The 21,392-nt window shown below is 39.4% G+C and overlaps 1 protein-coding gene across 16 annotated transcripts in view; it reads left to right on the top strand.

The window, feature by feature from the left end:
- LOC6614805 (potassium voltage-gated channel protein Shaker) overlaps nucleotides 1–21,392 on the top strand; it is a 119,355-nt gene that overhangs the window by 87,000 nt on the left and 10,963 nt on the right. For 3 of the 16 annotated variants that reach the window (XM_032725496.1, XM_032725498.1, XM_032725501.1), the window contains 11 exons: nucleotides 4,660–4,783; nucleotides 4,850–5,018; nucleotides 5,230–5,326; nucleotides 6,375–6,570; nucleotides 6,670–6,791; nucleotides 7,218–7,371; nucleotides 7,877–8,048; nucleotides 12,558–12,687; nucleotides 14,939–15,129; nucleotides 16,704–17,138; nucleotides 17,917–18,064. In XM_032725496.1, the coding sequence (XP_032581387.1) occupies nucleotides 4,660–4,783; nucleotides 4,850–5,018; nucleotides 5,230–5,326; nucleotides 6,375–6,570; nucleotides 6,670–6,791; nucleotides 7,218–7,371; nucleotides 7,877–8,048; nucleotides 12,558–12,687; nucleotides 14,939–15,129; nucleotides 16,704–17,131 (1,783 nt within the window). In that variant the 3' untranslated portion in view covers nucleotides 17,132–17,138; nucleotides 17,917–18,064. Of the gene's footprint in view, nucleotides 1–4,659; nucleotides 4,784–4,849; nucleotides 5,019–5,229; nucleotides 5,327–6,374; nucleotides 6,571–6,669; nucleotides 6,792–7,217; nucleotides 7,378–7,876; nucleotides 8,049–12,557; nucleotides 12,688–14,938; nucleotides 15,130–16,703; nucleotides 17,139–17,916; nucleotides 18,069–21,392 lie in introns of those variants that run through there. The other 13 variants (XM_032725499.1, XM_032725502.1, XM_032725503.1 and 10 more) reach the window with 8 other exon arrangements.

Raw genomic sequence — 21,392 nt, 5'->3', positions numbered from 1 at the left:
GACATATTATACCCTATGTGCTGAAAAAAAGGTAAATCACGAATAACATACCAACAACCCACACAAATTGTGCACGCAACTGCCCAAGGTCACAAAAGGGCAGGCCAGTTGGTAGTCGCTAGTTGGTTAGTCCGTCCGTCCGTCCGTCCGACTATCCAACAGCCGTCCAGCTATCCGTCCGTGAATCTTTCAGCCAGGGATTTGCATAATTCAACGCTGCGGCGGCCGTGATTCCCGATCCCCCGTCTGGCGATTGATGGACCCGGATCCGGATCCGGCTGCAAATAAAAGTCCGGGTGCAAATCCGGACGGCAGGTGTATTTCCAAGGCAAATTGGTGAAATGCAATGCAGTTCTGGAAAAAAAAAACATGGGAAGTGTTTACACAGCGCACAACGATTTCAAGGAAATTAAATTGATGAATATAGTGGAAAAATATGCATCACATGAAAAGTTTCAGGTGCTTTTTTATGTCATTTAATTCAAGGAAATGCAATTGCTCATAGAAAGAGATATATCTAATAAGATATATATTATGTAAAAACTTCGAAAATGTTATGTTATGAGAGCTAAGTTTTTTATTTTATTGATTGGAGATTTTTAACTGCCTCCACGACTTAAATGCTACTTATTAAACTTCTGGCCAATCTTGATTAAGATCTTTTCTCCACGTGCATATTCATTTATTCATATTCAGGTTCAAAACTTTGTCAGTCGAATGCCGTTTGTGACGTCAGCATCGAATCGAGTTTCGCATTCGCATTCACCTTGCACAGCCTGCGGCGCCTCTCGTTTGACGGCGTTGATTGAATCATGTTGACACGCTCTCCCCGTCCGATCCCCAACCCCCTCCACGTACGCCCATGTGTTTTCCGCCAGTGGGGGGCGGTGGCAAATCAGCTTTATCAATGCTATTTCCCATAGGGGAATCGATTCGGCCGTGGGCCGCACACAATGTCGCACCCGAACAAAGGAGTTTTTAAAGCAAAACATGAGGTCCTTACTAATGAAGATATGTAGGCGAGCATTTTAAATCAATAATAATAAAGCTGATGATCAAGTTTTTTAGTCATCTTAAAACAGTTCTTTATAATTGGATATAGGTCGCCTGGCACTTTCTTTAAGAAGAAGCGCCCTTCTCGGCGATTCTCAACTACCACACGTAAGTGGGTGAAAGTTGATGATGAAAATATGTGTTTATCTGATTCTTTTTGAATTTAATAACAAGAACTTTCAAATGATTTCATCATTTTAATAAACTTATTTAATGGTATATTTATGTTGCTTTACTTATTCGCCCTTCTTGGCAATTCTCAATGGTCTTGCTTAAGTGATGGAATGTATGTGATAAACCATTTTCCTTATTTTCAGAGCAGATGATTGCCAAACGTAATATATTCAGCTCATTTAATTTCACTATTAGAGGCACGGCTCTCCTCTGCGCTGCTTAAGTGGCGAAAGTAATCCGCAGATGCGGTCCCAATGCTTGATTAACTTGCAGATGCGCAGCTGGAATGTGCGGCATGCATAAGCAAATCCTCAATGAGGACCGACTGGGTAACTGGGTGCAAGTGCACTCCCCCAGTTCAAGGCTCCTTCTTGTGTGTGTGTGTGTGTATGTGTGCATGTGCATGTGCGTGTGCATGCCTTAAATTTCCTTTCGCCATCGCATTAATTCATAAATTTCAGCATGCCGTTATTGACGCTTCTAAAAATAGTCCACAAAAATGGAGAACTGGAGGTTGGGTCTCGGCTGTCGGCTGTTGGTTGTCGGTTCTGTGGGTCTCGGGGTCTTGGAAGGTCTAAGGACTGAGGCTGACGTTGCCTTGACCGGACAAAGAGAAACTGGCACCAACACACAGAACCACACACTTTGCACATGCCAGATACCAGGATACTCACACATATGTGCATACCAGGGGGCGAAAAAAAGGGGGCCCACGATCCCACGAAATTCCACTTCGATTTTGCGACTTTACATTGAACTTCACCCAGCGCCGTTTTCGTTTCCGTTTCAGTAGCAGTAACAGTTGCAGTTGCAGCTTTTCGACTTATGCAATCCACCTGCAGAACGATGCGGAAGTGGGTGAGACTCGACTTCAATCGACTCGACTCTACTCGAATCAACTCAACTCACGTAGCGACTTGTGGATACATATGTATCTTGTAAATAGGTCGCTGCAGCAGAGCACGGACTCATCGACAACGGCGGCATCTAGAAAAGAGGCGACAATGACGTCACAGCCGCATCAGGCTGTGGCGCTGACCTATATACACGCCATCAAGTGCAACAGGGACGAAGACAAACAGAGAGTGAAAGAGGGAGACAGAGAGAGAGAGGGTAAACGTATGCATAAATTTCCCACCGACATTTGCATATAGTAGATAAACAAGAAAGTTGCTTCCATGTACTACACTATACATGGGTAGAGAGATTGTTTAAATGGCAGAAAGTCGGCTAAGAACAGAGCCCAGCTCTCCTGGGCCTAAATTGTTTGTTGACATTTCGTTTGAACCGGTCTTTTCCACCTTGCACTCTCTTTTTTTGCGGCCTGCAACAGCTGCTGACGTCACACCGAACAATATGCCAATTTGCGGTTAAAATAAGGGTACATAAGCTGTGTATCATTACGAAATTATAGACCACGTTAATCGAATGCCAACGCCTACGGTGTTAACTATTTATACGTCAGTTAAGGGGGTATTGTGCCACTTTAAAGCATATATTACAGAGTTACTACAGTAACTGGTAGTCGTAAAGTCAAAAAATGAAATAAAGCCCTTCTCTGCGCTTCTCAATCCCCGCACTTAATTGGGTGCGGAAATAGGCGTTGAACTGGTTGTTGTTTTAAAGATTATTGAATGATAAAATAAGAAAATAAAGTAGGACCCTCCTCTGAGCTTCTCAATCGCCGCACTTAAGAGTCAGAATTTCCTATATTTACTATTTAGTGTAGATCCTATTTAAAGGAAATGTATTTATGTAAACGCCATTAGTAATGCCATGAAGACTATAATGAAAAATGAAAGTTGAAAATAGGCCTTGAACTTGTTGTTATTTTAATGATTATTGAATGATAAACCAAGAAAATAAAGTAGGGCCCTCCTCTGCGATTCTCAATCGCCGCACTTAATTGTCTGAATTTCCAATATTTACTATGAAGTGTAGATCCTATTTAAAAGAAATGTTTTTGTCTAAACGCCATTAGAAATGCCATGAAGGCTATTTCGTCCGCTGCGGTTCTAGATACCCCCACTTAAGTGGTGTAAATGCCTTAAATTACAAATAGGTGTTGATCTGATTCCCGGACACAGAAATTACTTTATTTTATCGTGAACAAATATGCCATGAAAGAGAATTTATAATGCCATTATTTTGTTGACCACATGTGTGACCATAAATATGAATAAGCGGCCGCTGTGCCAAGATGGAGTTGCAACCGGAAAAGATTTATGCCGACAAACAATTTGTTCGGGCAGGCGCTCGCCATTATTTCAGTTGAGTGGAGGGGTTAACTGATGTGGGTGGTGGATAACGATGGAGATGAGGACAAGGCTTTCGGGCTTTGGGTTTTTGGGGGTGGGCCAGTGCACTTACACGCTTAATTAAATGCCACGGCACGACGCCAGAAAGCAGGCAACGGCAACCTGCCATGCAACTCCAAAAACTTGCCAGCAGCAACAATTGCAGCTGCAACAGCAGCAACAATTGCACATTGTCAGCAACATCAGCGATAAGGGCGGAAAATGTTGGGCATTCTGCCAGCAAATGGGTGGTTCGGTGGTTGTAAGTGGTTCGATGATGATGATGGTGTTTCCGTGGTTGGGACCACTCGCTGGTTCGTTTTTATATGCGATTGTAATACAATTTCAATTACAAGTGTAAACATAAGTATATTGCCGGCGTGGGCGTGTTGTGTTCCCAGTACGCGCACACAACTATACATGAGTATATCTATATAAACTTCGAGTGCAATGAATTTAATTTGAACAAGGCCTAAGCCAAAAGGAAACGACGGTATACGAGTATCTTCTGGGTATCCACCCACCCACTCTTTCTCGTGTCCACAAAATGGGTTGCCAACGAAATTGCGAATTGCAATTTGAAATCGAGAAAGTGAGTCTGAAAATCCCCGTCTGCCGCCGGCCATGCAATATGCATGGCCATTGAATATTCAATGGCATAGCATCTGGAAATTGATTCGAGCCGATAAGTAATTAAAGACCAGGCCACTGGAGAGCTTAAAGATCGAAGGCATTGAATAATGGAGTCGCGGCTTTCAGTTAAAAAGAAAGTCAAATGTAAATTAAATGGCTGTAGGCTAGGCAATGGCAAAGTAATTAATTACTCTTGGCCTTATTTTAGGTAATCAAAAATGTGGAGGGCCTTCCTCCGCGCTTCTCAAACTCCACACTTAAGGGACGCACATTGCATTAGGTTAATTGGTGTTTAATTAAATGGGGACTTTTTCTACGCGCCTCTAATGCCGCACTAAAGGTGATATATTCGTCATTTTTCTAAAGCCGATAATAGAGGTACCTTTAATCCCTTCAAATGTAAATGTTTTGAATATTACTTGTAAATAATAATAGATACGTCTTGCGCACCTCGCTTTTAATCCTATGCTTTAATTATGCCTATTTTTTTCTTGATTCGCAGGTCTTTGCCCAAATTGAGCAGTCAAGACGAAGAAGGGGGGGCTGGTCATGGCTTTGGTGGCGGACCGCAACACTTTGAACCCATTCCTCACGATCATGATTTCTGCGAAAGAGTCGTTATAAATGTGAGTAAGCCAAGCGAATACTGGATACTCATAACCTAACCCACTTCTATTGCTACTCTGCTCCAGGTAAGCGGATTAAGGTTTGAGACACAACTACGTACGTTAAATCAATTCCCGGACACGCTGCTTGGGGATCCAGCTCGGAGATTACGGTACTTTGACCCGCTTAGAAATGAATATTTTTTTGACCGTAGTCGACCGAGCTTCGATGCGATTTTATACTATTATCAGAGTGGTAAGCATTGGAAGTGGTGCCTTCAAATAGTACCCCCTGCCCGAAAATCTAATGTAACTTTTGTGCAACCCATGGCTAATGTTTCTCTATTTCTCTCTCTATAAATCCTCGTCGTCGCCGAACAACAAACAATGAATACTTGACTTTATTCATACACCGCCACCAACTCACTACCCACAAACAAATACACACCCATCACGTTCATCCACAGGTGGCCGACTACGGAGACCGGTCAATGTCCCTTTAGACGTATTTAGTGAAGAAATAAAATTTTATGAATTAGGTGATCAAGCAATTAATAAATTCAGGTAAGCCCACGTGTTGCCCACTAGAAATTCCACCATTCCCCTACCAATAAAAGCAAAAAACAAAATCCCAACCAAAAATAAACTAACAAAATATGAACAAAAAACTAAAGCAAATCAAATATAAACAGGACAACAATTTGGTTCGGTTTATTTCTATATTGGTAGCAAGGCAAATTTTTTATCGAATCAGTGTAATGAGGCATGCAACACGGCAAACAGACCGACACACGCACATTAAACGTAGACAATAGAATAGAATTAGACTTGGCTTAAATACAAACATACCAATATATACCTACATACAAATTGCCTTGGCTGGAAGTGCGGTTTAAAGGGAAAGCCTTTGTACAACACAAATTTGTCAATACAATAATTTGTCAATAAATCGAAGTATTCTAATCGAATATCTTTGGCTTAGGAGTCATCAAATAGTATAATTATATGACCATACATGCAATAGTAAAATTATGTATAATTTAATAAGTAGCTTGTTGGCCGCTTTCCCTGAGAACTTAAGCATCTCCACCGATGGCGAGCTGGAAGCAAATTGTATAAAGCAAAAAGACCCAGATCTAGATGGACTGGACTCTGGACCGAGCTCGATTGCGAAAGTGAATGTTAATCCCTTGACCACCAGCCTAAAATTTTGTTGATACGGCACGGGGGGCAGTGTGGCCGGACCCGTGAAGCGGAAATGGAAAACGGAATGTCAAGCGAGGATAGGACGATCAAGGATCCAGCAGGAAGAAGCCTACTTAATCTATTTCAATTCTTTGCTTATTGCCAATGCCATAAATGAGTCAACGCTTTTATTACGGCTTTATTTCTTAATTTTTACTCAAGCTTAGCTTTCGATTTAAGCATTTTGCCTGCTTCCGATTAGAGTTGCGAACCAATAAACAAATTCTGTGCCTAAAAGATAACAAAAATACTCAACGAACGCCACACTCAAACACACAACCTAACCTCACTCTCACATCATAACTAATACGGTTAAGTGGCTCGTTTGGTACTAACAATAAACCGTATATATATTTTCTACTTGCAGAGAGGATGAAGGCTTTATTAAAGAGGAAGAAAGACCATTACCGGATAATGAGAAGCAGAGAAAAGTCTGGCTGCTCTTCGAGTATCCAGAAAGTTCGCAAGCCGCCAGAGTTGTAGCCATAATTAGTGTATTTGTTATATTGCTATCAATTGTTATATTTTGTCTAGAAACATTACCCGAATTTAAGCATTACAAGGTGCGTACGAATCAAGCCAAACCTCAGGACCTCCAAGGGATACAAATCCATATCTTTCTCTCCTTCTTTTTCTTGTGTTTCTGTGTGGCATACTTTCAGGTGTTCAATACAACAACAAATGGCACAAAAATCGAGGAAGACGAGGTGCCTGACATCACAGATCCTTTCTTCCTTATAGAAACGTTATGTATTATTTGGTTTACATTTGAACTAACTGTCAGGTAGGCAGCTCTCTTCCATGAAAAGTCTATTTATGCATACACCTAGTTATAAGCTAAGCGAACGAAAGAGAAATATTAGTTTGAACTTGAACTCGAATACAATATCTCTCTATCCATCCTCCTTGAAAAAAGCTATGTTTCCAATTGAGTACAAACATTGATTGATTTTCCGTTATCTCCTGTTTTGTCTATAATTTGTTTATATTTTACATACAAATATTATACTTATATTTCTCTGTCTGTTGCTTTGCTTTTGTTTGACACTCATGGTTTAATTCAACTGTTTCAATCTGAAATCTTCTTTATCTCTTACAAATCTCCCTCTCTCTTTCTCTCTCTTGCTCTCGGTTTCTCTATCGCGCTGTCTGTGTGAATCTTTAAACCAAACCAATCGCTGGTCGTTGTATCGATTTTGTGTGTGTTCAGGTTCCTCGCATGTCCGAACAAATTAAATTTCTGCAGGGATGTCATGAATGTTATCGACATAATCGCCATCATTCCGTACTTTATAACACTAGCGACTGTCGTTGCCGAAGAGGAGGATACGTTAAATCTTCCAAAAGCGCCAGTCAGTCCACAGGTATGAGATTTCTGTTTGCCCAATGCCAACTACACCAAAAATATCGATATTAATCACCCACACACGACCACACACACTCACATGCGTATACAGTTGAACCGATTAAAGTAATAAATGTTGCCATCATCATTTATGAGTTGCCTGACATGATAAGGAAGGGGTTGCCTGCCCGCCCCGAAACCCAAAAAAATAGAAACACACCCACAAACACAACTTTCAGTCAAACCTTTTCATTTGTTGCAATGCTCAATTCATTACCAACCAACCAACTTATCCCACACTACCAGATTATCGATAAAAATGTTCATTGTTGTATATTACCGATACTAACACAATCCAACATCCGTTTACTCACCTCTAAATACAAACATACGATCGATCTATGTAAATGAACATCCATCATATATATATATAAACGATAGACACCAGTACATACCAACACACATATATATATGCATACCACCTATTATATATATATATATATATATTTCGATAAAATTTTTAGGACAAGTCATCGAATCAGGCTATGTCCTTGGCAATATTACGAGTGATACGATTAGTTCGAGTATTTCGAATATTTAAGTTATCTAGGCATTCGAAGGGTTTACAAATATTAGGACGAACTCTGAAAGCCTCAATGCGGGAATTAGGTTTACTTATATTTTTCTTATTTATAGGTAAGTTCCATACAGTCAACAAAAAAAAAAAAACAACATACCACATTTACTTATCGATTTACGAGTTTTATTCAAACAACATCAAAAACAAAAGAGAAATACTGCAAAACGACTGCGACCATCCAGACAGACTTACCCTCGCTACCCTGCCCCTCAAAAGATCTTTTTCCAACTACTTCTCTCTCCTGATACACATACTTACAGTAACTAGATTTAAAAACTACATATACAGCGGAATCGTCCAACGATCGCGAATTAAAACAACCACAAAAGATACATATATATAACTATCTATGCTTACGTCTGCCTCAAGCCAGCACATTTATGTTACCGCTCATCATGAACCTTCAACCCTAAAGCCAAAAATGCGAAAAATATTTCATTGCGCCACAGACAACAACAGCCAAACAAGCCACAAATATACAAAACAACAGATACAGAAAAGTGTTATGCTTTTTATGAACTTATCATTTTCAATTTGATTTGCCTCACGAAACTCGGCGAAAGCCAAAAATGCCAGACCTAAGACTAAGTTATACCGAAAATACGATAGCCCCAGTACTTGCTTATATCAAGTATCCATATCTAGATATAGTGTATCTGCAGACACGCCTCGCCCGCCGCCCAAACAACTATACGAAACACCCACATGAATACCCGAAACGATAGAAATTAGACGTAAAACATCAAGCTAATCTAAAGTAAACTAAAGTAACGTAAACTAGTCATACTACCTATATAGTTACAACCATACACACACATACCAAGAACTCTCACACACACGCTAAATAAATAAATAAAATAGAGGGACGCCCTTAGAACGTGTATCCGTATTACCTAGGTGTATAACTTGTATAACTCACCCATTACGTATATCTTACTTATCTAGTGTCGGCTAATCCTAGCGCTAAGTAGGTACGAACTATCAACCAATGGAGCAGCGATACGTTAGCGACCCGATCCACCGGATCTTATATCCCGATCTTACGATCTATCCGCAGATCTGCTAGCAAAAGCTCCCTAAGTATCGTTCACTTTGGATACGTTCGTTGAGTTCTCTTCATTTGCGTTTTGTATTACGAATATCAATTTGAATTTGAGTTTGGTTTTTGCTAGCTTTTTGGATAAACAGCAGCAAAGTCTCTCAATGTACTCGAATTTTAGTCTATTACTCCTGATATACTTTGACAAAGTGCGAACGGCAGACCAGGGAGGCGAAATTGATCGAGTCTTTTTAGCATCGAATCGTTTCGGGATTCTCCATAGTGCCGCGTTCAAGTCGTTGGCAATTTTAAGGACCTCAAGCATTTTGTGCGCAGATCTAACTTACTTTCTCAAGTCTTTTTTCTTCTTTATGTGATTTTGGAGCCAAACTTTCTATCTTACTTGATTCATACCTAAAATCCTTTCCTTGTCTTCTGATTTCCCTCATTGTATGTGCCCAAACTGCGTTGAAAATGCCTTAAAATTGGCAAACTTCTTGGCATTGAAATTGTCCAACCAAACGAAATAAATAGCAACTAGAAATGGTGATCGATATATGTTACAACCTTATACATACAGAAAAGATCAAGCGAAATTAAAAACCATCTGTATGAATTGAATTTTATATATTTTGTATTGTTGTTCATGTTCTATCGCATTCAAGTTGTTCGTAAACCGTATTCAGTAACCGTAATCGTAAACGTTATCCGTATTCAATAATCCGTAAACCGTTTTCAGTAATCCGTAAACCGTACTCATCATTAACGTTGTCGTTTCGATGTCCATGTCCACAGATTGTGCCGTGGTTTGAATTTTGCTTTTAGTTCTATAGTTTTTAGCTTCTAGTTCCTAATTTCTAGTTGGTAATTCCTAGCTTATAGTTTGTTGTTGTATCTGTTGACCGATTAACGTATTAACTAATCATAAGTATACCATATGTATAATCTATAGTGTACCATACTTAAACCGACATGAACATGAACACATCTATATCAATATATCGTTAAATAAATATTCTCAACTATCTGCATATCTTAATAAATATATATTCTGTATATATCAGTTACGTTGAGTTCTGTGTCAGTCACGTTTCGTTACGTTATGTTATGTTACGTTATGTTATGATAGATACGTTTTCTTTGGCTTTCCAAATTTCAGACTCCCCAGTGCAGATGTTGATCACTAAATACGATATTTAACTGATATATACGTGTATAGCATACCGATAGACATTCGATGGTTGCTTTCCACTTGTTTCCGTTTCCGATACCGTATCATTTGTCTTGCCGTAGTGTAGCCTTATCATATTTAGCTATACGCATATACATATACATCGATATATTGATATATATGTATGGAATTCCATTGATGACTACTTACCTACTACTGCTACTTATGAACCGTAACGTATGTATATTCTATTGTACAGAGTACTTAGCTAGTTTCATGATTAACTCTAATCAAACCAAAAACCAACGAAGTAATAATATTCTATATAAATAAATAACCTTCTGTATAGCTAGTTTCCACCGATCAAGTAGTCGTACTAACCTAACTAATACACACACTCTCACACACACACTCTCTCTCTCTCTCTGACTCTCTCTCTCTCTCTCTTTCTTTCTCTCACACACCCACACTTGTGAAAGCGCAGAGATGTAGGCAACGATTCCTGATCTCTGCACTTCGTGTACTTCGGTTTTAGCCGAGGAACATTCCAATTTTTGGTTATCGCCTTTGTAATATTTTGCTAACTTTCGTGTGACACCCACACAAGCAAACACACCCACATAGACACTTCTAACTACTAATACATACATGTCTAAAACATTTTTAATTACATACTTATATATATAGTTTTCTTTGTCGTGCACCGAACCCCAAGAGAAAGTGAAGAACCCCAAACATTTACTAACTCATACTCACAGTCTTATGTATATCTTGTAGTTGTTTTAACGAACTAATAAAAAGGGGACCAATCCACCTTGAAATCTGACGGGATTCAGATAAACATACGTATCAGCCCCTGCGACCCGAAAAGATCCAACCCCGACCATCCCCCAACCGATTCCCAAGCAGAAAATACCATTTAATTGCACTGTTATTAACGATTGATCTCTATATTTAAACGATCCGCATTCGGATCGCAATTCAGGCGTGGTCCTGTTCTCGTCGGCGGTTTATTTCGCGGAGGCTGGCAGCGACAGCTCCTTTTTCAAGTCGATACCGGACGGCTTCTGGTGGGCTGTGGTGACCATGACGACGGTGGGATATGGTGATATGAGGTACAGCCCAAGTTTCAGCTCCACACTGGTGTGGTCCCGGCACTAGCAACTCTCGATCCCGCCTTCTATATCTACACTTATCTCTCTCTATCTCTCTGTCTTTCTTAATCTCTGTCTGTCTCTCTTCTTTGTCTGAGTGTTTGTAACTGAGTGTTGTACAGTCTCTCCCATATCTCAACTATATGTCTGTCTAACGCTTTATGTGTGTCATTGATGTTTGTTGCTTTCGTCACTTTTAATGCTAATGTAAATAAGTCGGGCAAAACGGTGGTTCCATTCCCACACGTTCCGCGCTCAGGCTGTGCCCAGTGTACAGATGTGTCCGTCCAAAATACGGTCTGTGTAAAAAAGAACGATGTGAATATAAATATGCCATAAATGTGATGTTGTGGTTCCTTTTGTGGTAATCGCTCGCTTTTATGGACCTTAACCCCGTACTCCTTACCACCAACCCCCCATTGTGTTTTTTGTCTCATTTTTATTTTTATTTCCTTATGTGTTTCTTCTGTGGCATGCTCAATTCTAGGTTTTGCGTCGCCGTCCATTTCCCATTCCCTTTTACGTTTTCATCTGTTTTGCGTTATGTTTGTCCTAAGTATGTACCTACATCCCACACTCCGCATCCCACTAGCCCCGTATAAATAAAATAAAGGAATGGAGTCTAATTTCGTTTTCAAGACATTCGATCTATGGTCCACTATCGCCGTTTGTTCGACCCCCAAAAGTATCACCATATTTCTGGGCCCATAGAAGTAGTGCGAACAACGGGAGGCTCACCAGAAACCGATATCCTACATTGATCCTCCTCTCTGTCCCCCAACCCTTAAGTGTTTTTGAAAAGCGAGCCCCCGAGGTAAGGCCCTCATTTTCTGCTTGGGAATACCGCCGGATTGTGGTCAAGTCGATCGAGAAAACTCACGTGAATATATCAAAACTTTTTTAAGTTAAACCGAAATCTAAAATCTTAACACTGAAACATAAGCAAATGCCGCCGTACCAGGGCTGCGAAATGTATTTTGGAACACGAATACCCAACCATCACATACGTACACCACCTTGACGAGCTTCCGACGCATCCAGACATAAAAGACTTACTTTCAAAAAACACTCTTTGGTTAAATGTTAATTTTGAAAACAAAAAAAAAAAAAGAAAATCAAAATCAATAAATAAAACCAACAAAAAATCATAAAAGATTATATTACCAATGCAAAGCAATGTTTCTCCCATCAATTTTTTTAGGCGTCGTACTCTTCTCATCGGCGGTTTATTTTGCGGAAGCTGGAAGCGAAAATTCCTTCTTCAAGTCCATACCCGATGCATTTTGGTGGGCGGTCGTTACCATGACCACCGTTGGATATGGTGACATGACGTATGCAAATCTATACAATTCTAACTTTTATGATTACGTTTACGATAACTCCAGTTTTGATTTTACGTTTCGTTTCCGTTATCGTTTCGTTCCCGCCTTGGGAGCGCCTTCTTTCTGGGCGCTCCATTCCTTCTCCGTTCCACCTCTGTATTCTATTCTAATTTTAATTTTTAACTGTTTCGTTACTTGCGTTGTTATGTGTGATTATTGAAAGCCCGCCCAAAAAAAAACGCTAAACCCACTAAAGCTATTTACCGAAATGTATCCAAAACTAACTGTACTTCTTGTTAACCCTTTGAGTTCCGTATCTCCCGATTAATAATATGCAAAACCAAACTTAAACGTTGTTGTCTCTTACTTTTACTCGCTGAGCTGTTTGTTTGTATTCGTATTTGTCTATAACGACTTCTATTCGTATTTGTATTTGTCTTTGTATTTATCTTTGTCTCAACTCTTGTTTTACATTCATTTCCGTTTTGTATCGTTTAACGTTTTTCAATTGGCATCAGTCTTTTTTTCTCGCTCGCACTAGCTCACCCTTCATCTCGCTCTCTAGCGTGTTCTGTTGCCATTACATCCTGATTCAACCATCAGTCTTTTAGCAGTTCTTGTTTTGTTTGTTTTTGCGCCAATCTTAAGTATATCGCTTTTAATTTCCTTATCGCAAATTACCTATGTAACGTTGTGTCGTTGTTTAGTTCACAAAATACCGAAAAAATACCGGAAAAACATCGAAATATACCGAAACAAGTCATCATAAGTTCAACTCGATTTTATTCTCATACCGGTCACTGTAACTTCATAGTACAGTGCCGTCCATAATCGCTATCATCTCACACTAAAACAACAACTATACGCACACACACACACAAGCAAACACTGGGTGATGGAACCACACTGACAAAGCGATAACGATAACTTCATTTGCTGGCCAAACAGTTTATCGAGCTTAACCCCCTAATACCATTACAACGAACACAATAAAGCTGGAGGAAAAAATAAAAGATAAAGGAGAAGAGGACGAGCATGCTGCATGTGCCCGATAAACACACTTACCCACTTACACAACACACACACCCACACCTAGGCTCCCTCATCCCCACACACACAGACACAAAAGTTTAGCTACAGCCGCCAAATGAGCAACAAAGCCCAGCCGCCTGCCAAATCCAATTGCCTATGATACCAAGATACCAGGAACCCCACCGAAAAAAATCCCCCTCCTCATTTTTCCACTTTCCAACTTTCACAGGAGGAAAAAGTTTTCGCCACACCTACACACATGCACCAGGCCCCCCTCCCCCCACTCTTAATCCCACGCACACACACTCTAACACCTGAGCCAGTTGCTAGCACTTATGCAATAATTATGTCTGTATATTAGCACACGAACAAGCCGCCTCAGAAACTGCAAACAGAAAAGAAGAGAAAAAAACTGTACTGAAAATACCATATATACCCAAATATACATATAAACGCTTAACACACCCGTTGTTCTAAGTGTTGTGCCTTCTTCTTTCGACTTTCGTACTCTTTGCGCCACTTTGATTTGATTTGAACGTTCTCTGCTAGACTAATGCCTATTCAAGCCCTCCTCTCTCTAAATATTTACTTATATAAGCGTATACCTATTGATATCTATACCTGTATCTGTATCTATATAATGCGTAAATGCCGTATAATTTTGCCAATGCATACCGTATATACGATAAAACAAAAGAACCCAACGCAAAAGAAATTCTAAGAAAAAACGAGAGTTTTACTTTACATTTCTTATATATTTGTATTTTCATTTTATTTATATCGTTCGTTCGTTAACATCGCTCGCTTCCATCCAAACAAACAAATACCAAAAATCAATTTAAAAAAACAACCAACCAACTCCAAAATTCTCAATTCAAATAAAATATGTATCAATTGATAATCAAAACCAAAAAACAAATATCCCCAACAACCAACAACAACAAATAATTGCACCAATTTCTTACCATAAAAATCTTATAACAATAATCAAAATAATCAAAATGCAACCCTAAAACGCCGGGAAAATTTGTATGTGCAAATGATTGCCAATCAAAAATTGCATTGTAATTGTATCGTTTATCGTTGGACACACGATCACGACTATCGATTGAAATCGAATTCGAAATTGAAAAAAATGAATTGAAAAATTTTGAACTATGTGAAACAACCGATTGATTGAATGATTGATTTATTGAATGATTGAACGATTGATTGATTGATGGTACAGACCCGTCGGCGTTTGGGGCAAGATTGTGGGATCACTTTGTGCCATTGCTGGCGTGCTGACCATCGCACTGCCGGTGCCGGTCATCGTCAGCAATTTCAACTACTTCTATCACCGCGAAACGGATCAGGAGGAGATGCAGAGCCAGAACTTTAATCACGTTACTAGTTGTCCATATTTGCCAGGTACATTAGGTAAGTTCAACACTGTGTGTGCACACCCCCACTCCGAACCGAAGCCAAGCCCCCGTCTCACAATCTCTATCGCTCTGTGCCACCTGTGATATACATATGTGTTGTGGCCTTGGCTCGAACCCCAACCATCCCACCCCCACCTTGTACTCGATTCGCATTTACCCAAACAAACCCACCGTCCCATCCCACAAAATTTAAAAAAAAATATGAAAAACTCGCAACAAGCCACCCAAAATACGAACCCCCCACTACCGACAGAACCACCAAAACCCAACCACAAATTCAAGTAGAAGAACAAAAAGTAGAACCCGTCGAATAAAAATAGAAACATTTACGAAGAAAGAAACGAATTGTGGATGCCGATGCTGAAGCCGAAGCCAGTGCCGTGTGCCCCAAAAAGTAACCACCGAGAAAGTCAAATCCGAATCCGAAAACCCACCATCCATCCTACCGATTGGCACCACCAAGCGGATGGATCTCAAGCGGATGGGCACCGGCACTGCTTTCGAGCCAGACACGCTGTCACACAGAGAAAAAATATCACCACAAATCGGTCATCGATTTCCACACAGTCACATTTGATCCGAGGCATATCATTGATTATTGAATCTTTATGAAATGGGGATTTCAATGCCCCAATCTGTTTTTTCATATACTTAAGTTTAATCAAATCACACAGAAAACAATAACCTCCATCAATATTATAATAAAAGAGGTACGATTTATTAAATTTGCTATATCCAAAGATCTTATGACCTTATCCTGTCCATAGCACCTGTTATAATGACTACAAGCGTTGAATGTTAAAGTTGTAAGTTGTTAACCTTTAGATTGAGCTGGATGCATTATAAAATGAGGACGTTTCCACTCCCTCATCAATAAACATCCAGAATTTTATCTTTTCACAATGATATGCCACAGATGATTGATATAGCTTAAGGTATTTGCATGATTGAAAAAGTCGAGATGACAATATGAAACAGATGTTATGTTTTTTCTCTGTGCACTGCCGAGCACCCACCACCCCTCCGAGGCAACACCTAATTGGCTGGTGGGCTGGTGGGTGGCGTGCTGCAGCGCCGGTGGGTGGCAACCCTGTCGGTGGGGCAGCGGTATACCGCAGTATTGACAGCGGTGCCACAACCAACGTGCACGTACTGTGTGTGTTTTGTGTGTAAGCGAGTACTACAGCAAAAAACATTACTGTAACCGATGCATTACAACTGTATGTGTGATCTCCTCTTTCTCTCTTCTCTCTCTCTTCTTTTTGTTTCTCTCTTTATTCCGTCAATTGTATGGCCAATTTGAATATCGAAACGCGACCTCCACACAAATAATTCCCCAATTAATACCCGATAACCCGAAAACCAAACCAAATTCAAATCGAACTCGAACCCATCCATCCAATAAAAAAATCCGCTCCTGCATCCCTGGCATTGTGTGAATCCCCTCAAATCAAACTCACGTACACACATCATATCTACACACACACACGCATAAAACACTCTCTGTCTGCCAACGCGTGATATACACTGCGACAAAACACACTAAACAAATGCATACAAACCACCAAGTAGGTCAACACATGAAGAAATCATCATTGTCTGAGTCCTCATCGGATATGATGGATTTGGACGATGGTATCGAGTCCACGCCGGGATTGACAGAAACGCATCCTGGACGCAGTGCGGTGGCTCCATTTTTGGGAGCCCAGCAGCAGCAGCAACAACCGGTAGCATCCTCACTGTCGATGTCGATCGACAAACAGCTGCAGCACCCACTGCAGCAGCTGACGCAGACGCAACTGTACCAACAGCAGCAACAGCAGCAGCAGCAAAACGGCTTCAAGCAGCAGCAGCAACAGACGCAGCAGCAGCTGCAGCAGCAACAGTCCCACACAATAAACGCAAGTGCAGCAGCGACGACGAGCGGCAGCAGCAGTAGCGGCCTCACCATGAGGCACAATAATGCCCTGGCCGTTAGTATCGAGACCGACGTTTGACTACTGGGTAAGTGTTGGAAAACGCCACTCGCTTGCTGCACAGACCCGACCCCCCTACCCCTCACTACCACCACCACCACCAACCCCGAACAACATCCATCTTTGTCACACTACCTATCTATATCTTGCTACGGCACACTCACTTCTCTGACCCCAACCCAAACACCACCAACTACCCAACATCATCGGAACCCGTGCACCCTGACTCGTAGAGCGTAACTAGGTTTAAGTGTTGCAAAATGCGAAAAGCAATATGCAAAATTCCAAAACGGATCGTTCGCACTGGCAGCCACAGATGCGCCACAGCGGAAACACTTTCTTTTGCTTCAAAGTGAGTGGAAAGAATTGCACGTTGACACCAATGTCAAAGCAATATTGTTATGAACTTCTAACAATTTAATAATAGAAATATTTAATTTCATTTGCATATTTAGTCAATCTACTGCGTTTTTAAAGAATCCCATTAAAAGGTCCGAATTAATTATCGCGAACAATCTATATATTAACTCCAAATTTATTTTTAAACCCATAAACTATTTTCTCTGTGCAGTGCGAACATCCGATCAAATAAATTGAACTGAATTGAATTACGATTTGATTAGAACATAACTTTTTCTCTCTTTTCTCTTCACGTGGCGCGCTCCTCTACCTACGCGATACACATGTTTGCCTATGTTTACGTATAAACCTAATCCTAAACCTAAACCTTTGCCTACGTATCGATCCCCATGTATGTATTACCATATGTTTGATCTATATGTATATATGTATGACGAATGAATCAGTGCAAAAGACGTTGCGTGGTATAAATTTGGCCTTGACAGGAGTTACGTTGGATGCCAGAAACGACTACAAAAGCTGTTTATATTTAATTTAAGTAGAACAAATAACAAAAACAAATTTAATATATTGCTAAATTAAATTAAATCTAAATTAAAACCTAAATTAATTTAATTAAATTATACATTTAATGATAAACAACACTTAAACCAAAAAAAAAACAAATCCAAACCAGAGATAACAAAAGGCAAGAAATGAACGGTAAGAGAGTACGAATAAATCCAAGTAGTAAGGCATAAACCAAAAGTCCAAGAACTAATAAACATTGACAAATAACACTACAGAACAGAAGGGACATTAAAGCGACAGCATAAACATCGAAGAAGTGATCGCAGAATTTAATCAAATTTGCAACAACCGAAGCTGAATAACACCGCGATCAAGCTGCAAGAGCAAATGGAAACTGTAAATAATGCAATAAAATCACAAAGCTCACAAGCCATTATTTTAGCAAGTATAAAACAGTGGAAAGGCTTTGGAACTCCCAACCAAAGGGTGAAAAATGAAGCCAAGCACAGTGAAGCAAGTCCATATTGAGGGATGTCCCTTTGAAAAGCTGAAAGAAAGAGACAGCAAAGCAGATTTACGATCTACACAACACTCAGTCACCGAAACAGACACACACACACGCATTACTAAAAAGTATAGAAAAACTGCCGTTATATTTAACTGAAAAGTAACAAAGAAGAACCATAAAACCAAAACCAACATGTATAATCATCAAGCGAAACGCGAGGCAATATCTGCTTTTTAAATGTGACAGAAAATACTATCGTGTAACTTAGACAGCTAGCCATCTGTAACTGAACTACTGAATAACTGAACTAACCAACTAAGCATATACACACACATACCTATATGTGATAGATGTATTACGTGTGTAACCTTATCAATATCGTTCGTAACACTAATCAAGACCCTTTGATTTTTGACTAAAGCTTAAGAGAAATCCAGAACCCTCCACCTACCTATATATGCCCACCCAGCCCACTTCTAACCTCTCTCCACTGAACACATATTAACTAACTGAACCCATATCAGCTAAAACTTCTGCTTCGATCCCCACGAATTAAAACGAAATAAAAAGTACAAATATTCAACTGAATGCAAACGCGAAACAACTAACGTACTCGTAAACTATTACGATTGTTTAAAGGAATTTCGAAGAAAGGCGAAACGACTGCAATTTAACTACAAGACCGAACGAACATTAATGGAAACATCCAATGGATTGCTCGTATTTCCCAGTCACAGATCCGCTCAATCACAATAAATAATATCACAAACCAAGAGATATACTGGCGACAAGAAATACAACAAAACCGAAAACGCTCTTATGATTTTTGTAATGAATGCAAACTATATACGACAAGAAGAAAACCAAAAATAATTAAACAAATGGTAAAAGTTTAACTAAGTTACGGGGCTCTCCAGCGATGATTTCTTTGACTGAATTGCGGGGGTTGGTCATTTAACCCCATTCCCACCACAAGAAACCCCTTTCACAGCAAACAAAATACAAGAAATTGTTGACTGAACCATGCGAATTCAACTTTTGCATTAAATGTATTATAACAGAGACACTATAGTATGAAGATATATATTTATGTGTGTGAATGTAACTGCATAGATGAATATATGATATCATATATATGGATTCCTATATATAGGAGACCTGTACATAAGAAGGGTTGCTCTTGTCGATGTAAATTGATAGCAACGATGCCAACAAGATACCGATCATATTTGAGTGTAATTTTTAAAAAGCTTCGAAAACCGTCCACACACACACACAAACGTACTCACCACACACACACACAGACACATATAGATATGGATATGGATGGGGCGATACCCAATGTTAGGGGCGAAGAGCTAGGGGTGTTCCAGAGTCCCAAGCCAACCAAAAGATCCGGAGGAGCAGAGCAGAGCAAAGTGCCTTAAGGAACATTGTAAGCTGGCCGATTCGACCCCCTTTGTCGACTCAGCCCCTAGATTGGGAAAATAGCTCCCTTTTTTTTGCACCCTCCCCTGCAACCCCTGGCAATTCAGTAGAACCAGCTGAAAAAGCGAACAATAATGCAACGTTTCCAAGGTGCCACAGTGGAGGACAGATATAAAAGGCCGAACAATACGTGGACACCGTGTAAATAGTCGCTACCCAGAATCCCATTGAAATAGGGTATCCCCACTGTGGCTGCTAACTGCTGTAAATACTCTCCAAATACAAATACATCTTGCAAATGCGATTTTGTACAAAAAAGGAAACAAAACCCAAAAACAAATCCTAACGATAAACCCAAAAAAAAACTAACGATATTAAGTAATAAATAAATAAAATGAAATGAAAGAGTATAAAACATTTAAATGTCAGCTAATTGTACTGTACGTAGTTTCTCTATATCTGTAAGAAAGCAAAGATTTAAGAGATGAATAAGCATTAGAGAAGATAACGATAAAGATAAAGGTCCAGTCGAAGATGATGAAACTAGCAAAACACCAAAGACGAACGAGGATTGAGGAGAGGGAAATGAAGCGTAACGAAAAGAAAACCGCCTACTTAAGATTAGATATTATGTTTTAGATCGATCGGTCGGAGGAAATGATTTTAGCTTCATAAATACAAGAATACCAGATAGCGGATAGCGGATAAAGGTTAACGCTAAAATTTACCAAACACATGAAATATGAACATGAAAATGAATCCAGATAGCGATACAAAGAGCCGAGTGTAAAGTAAGGTTGTTTTTTTTTCCTAGCCTTAATCTAGACAAATGAATAAATTTAGCAAACATAAGTGTAAATGAGTCTAAGAATTACCGATGTATAGCTGAATTTAGAACTTTATTATAATTTTATTATTACAATTATATGTTCATATTTTGTCCTACATCTTAAGACTTTGATTTAATCACAAAATAAGCCACTATAATTAAACGACAGCAAAAAAAAAGAAAAAACACAAAACAAAAACCACAAATAAAATGGAGAACAAGAAATTGAAAATCGTGTTAATATTTACCTATGAAAGCTTAACAAAAAACATAAATTATAAAATGAAACAAAAAAAAAACAGAAAAAAATTTGGAATAAATGTGTTCAGCAAAAGAAATGTTATTATATGTTTAAATAAATTACAATTAATTCGAAATGAACAAAAAATTTAATGTAATTAAATTGAGCTAAGTACACGAGTAAAATTCTAAACAATTTCAAATTGTACATAAACAGCATATACATATACAGATACATTTAGCATGTAGCATATATCTAGACATATGCATATGCTGCATCCGAATTACAAGCTAGCTAACCGCAGACTAAGCGCAGACTAAAATACGAAAACCCTAAACCCTGAACATACCAAAGACACTCACTCGAGCATGAGACACTCGATAAGCAAGATGAACAGTGAGGAGAT

Source organism: Drosophila sechellia, chromosome X (assembly GCF_004382195.2).
Source record: "Drosophila sechellia strain sech25 chromosome X, ASM438219v1, whole genome shotgun sequence".
In the NCBI taxonomy this organism is placed as follows: Eukaryota; Metazoa; Arthropoda; class Insecta; order Diptera; family Drosophilidae; genus Drosophila; species Drosophila sechellia.
The sequence above is the reverse complement of the archived record's forward strand: the minus strand, read 5'-3'. Positions and strand labels throughout refer to the sequence as shown.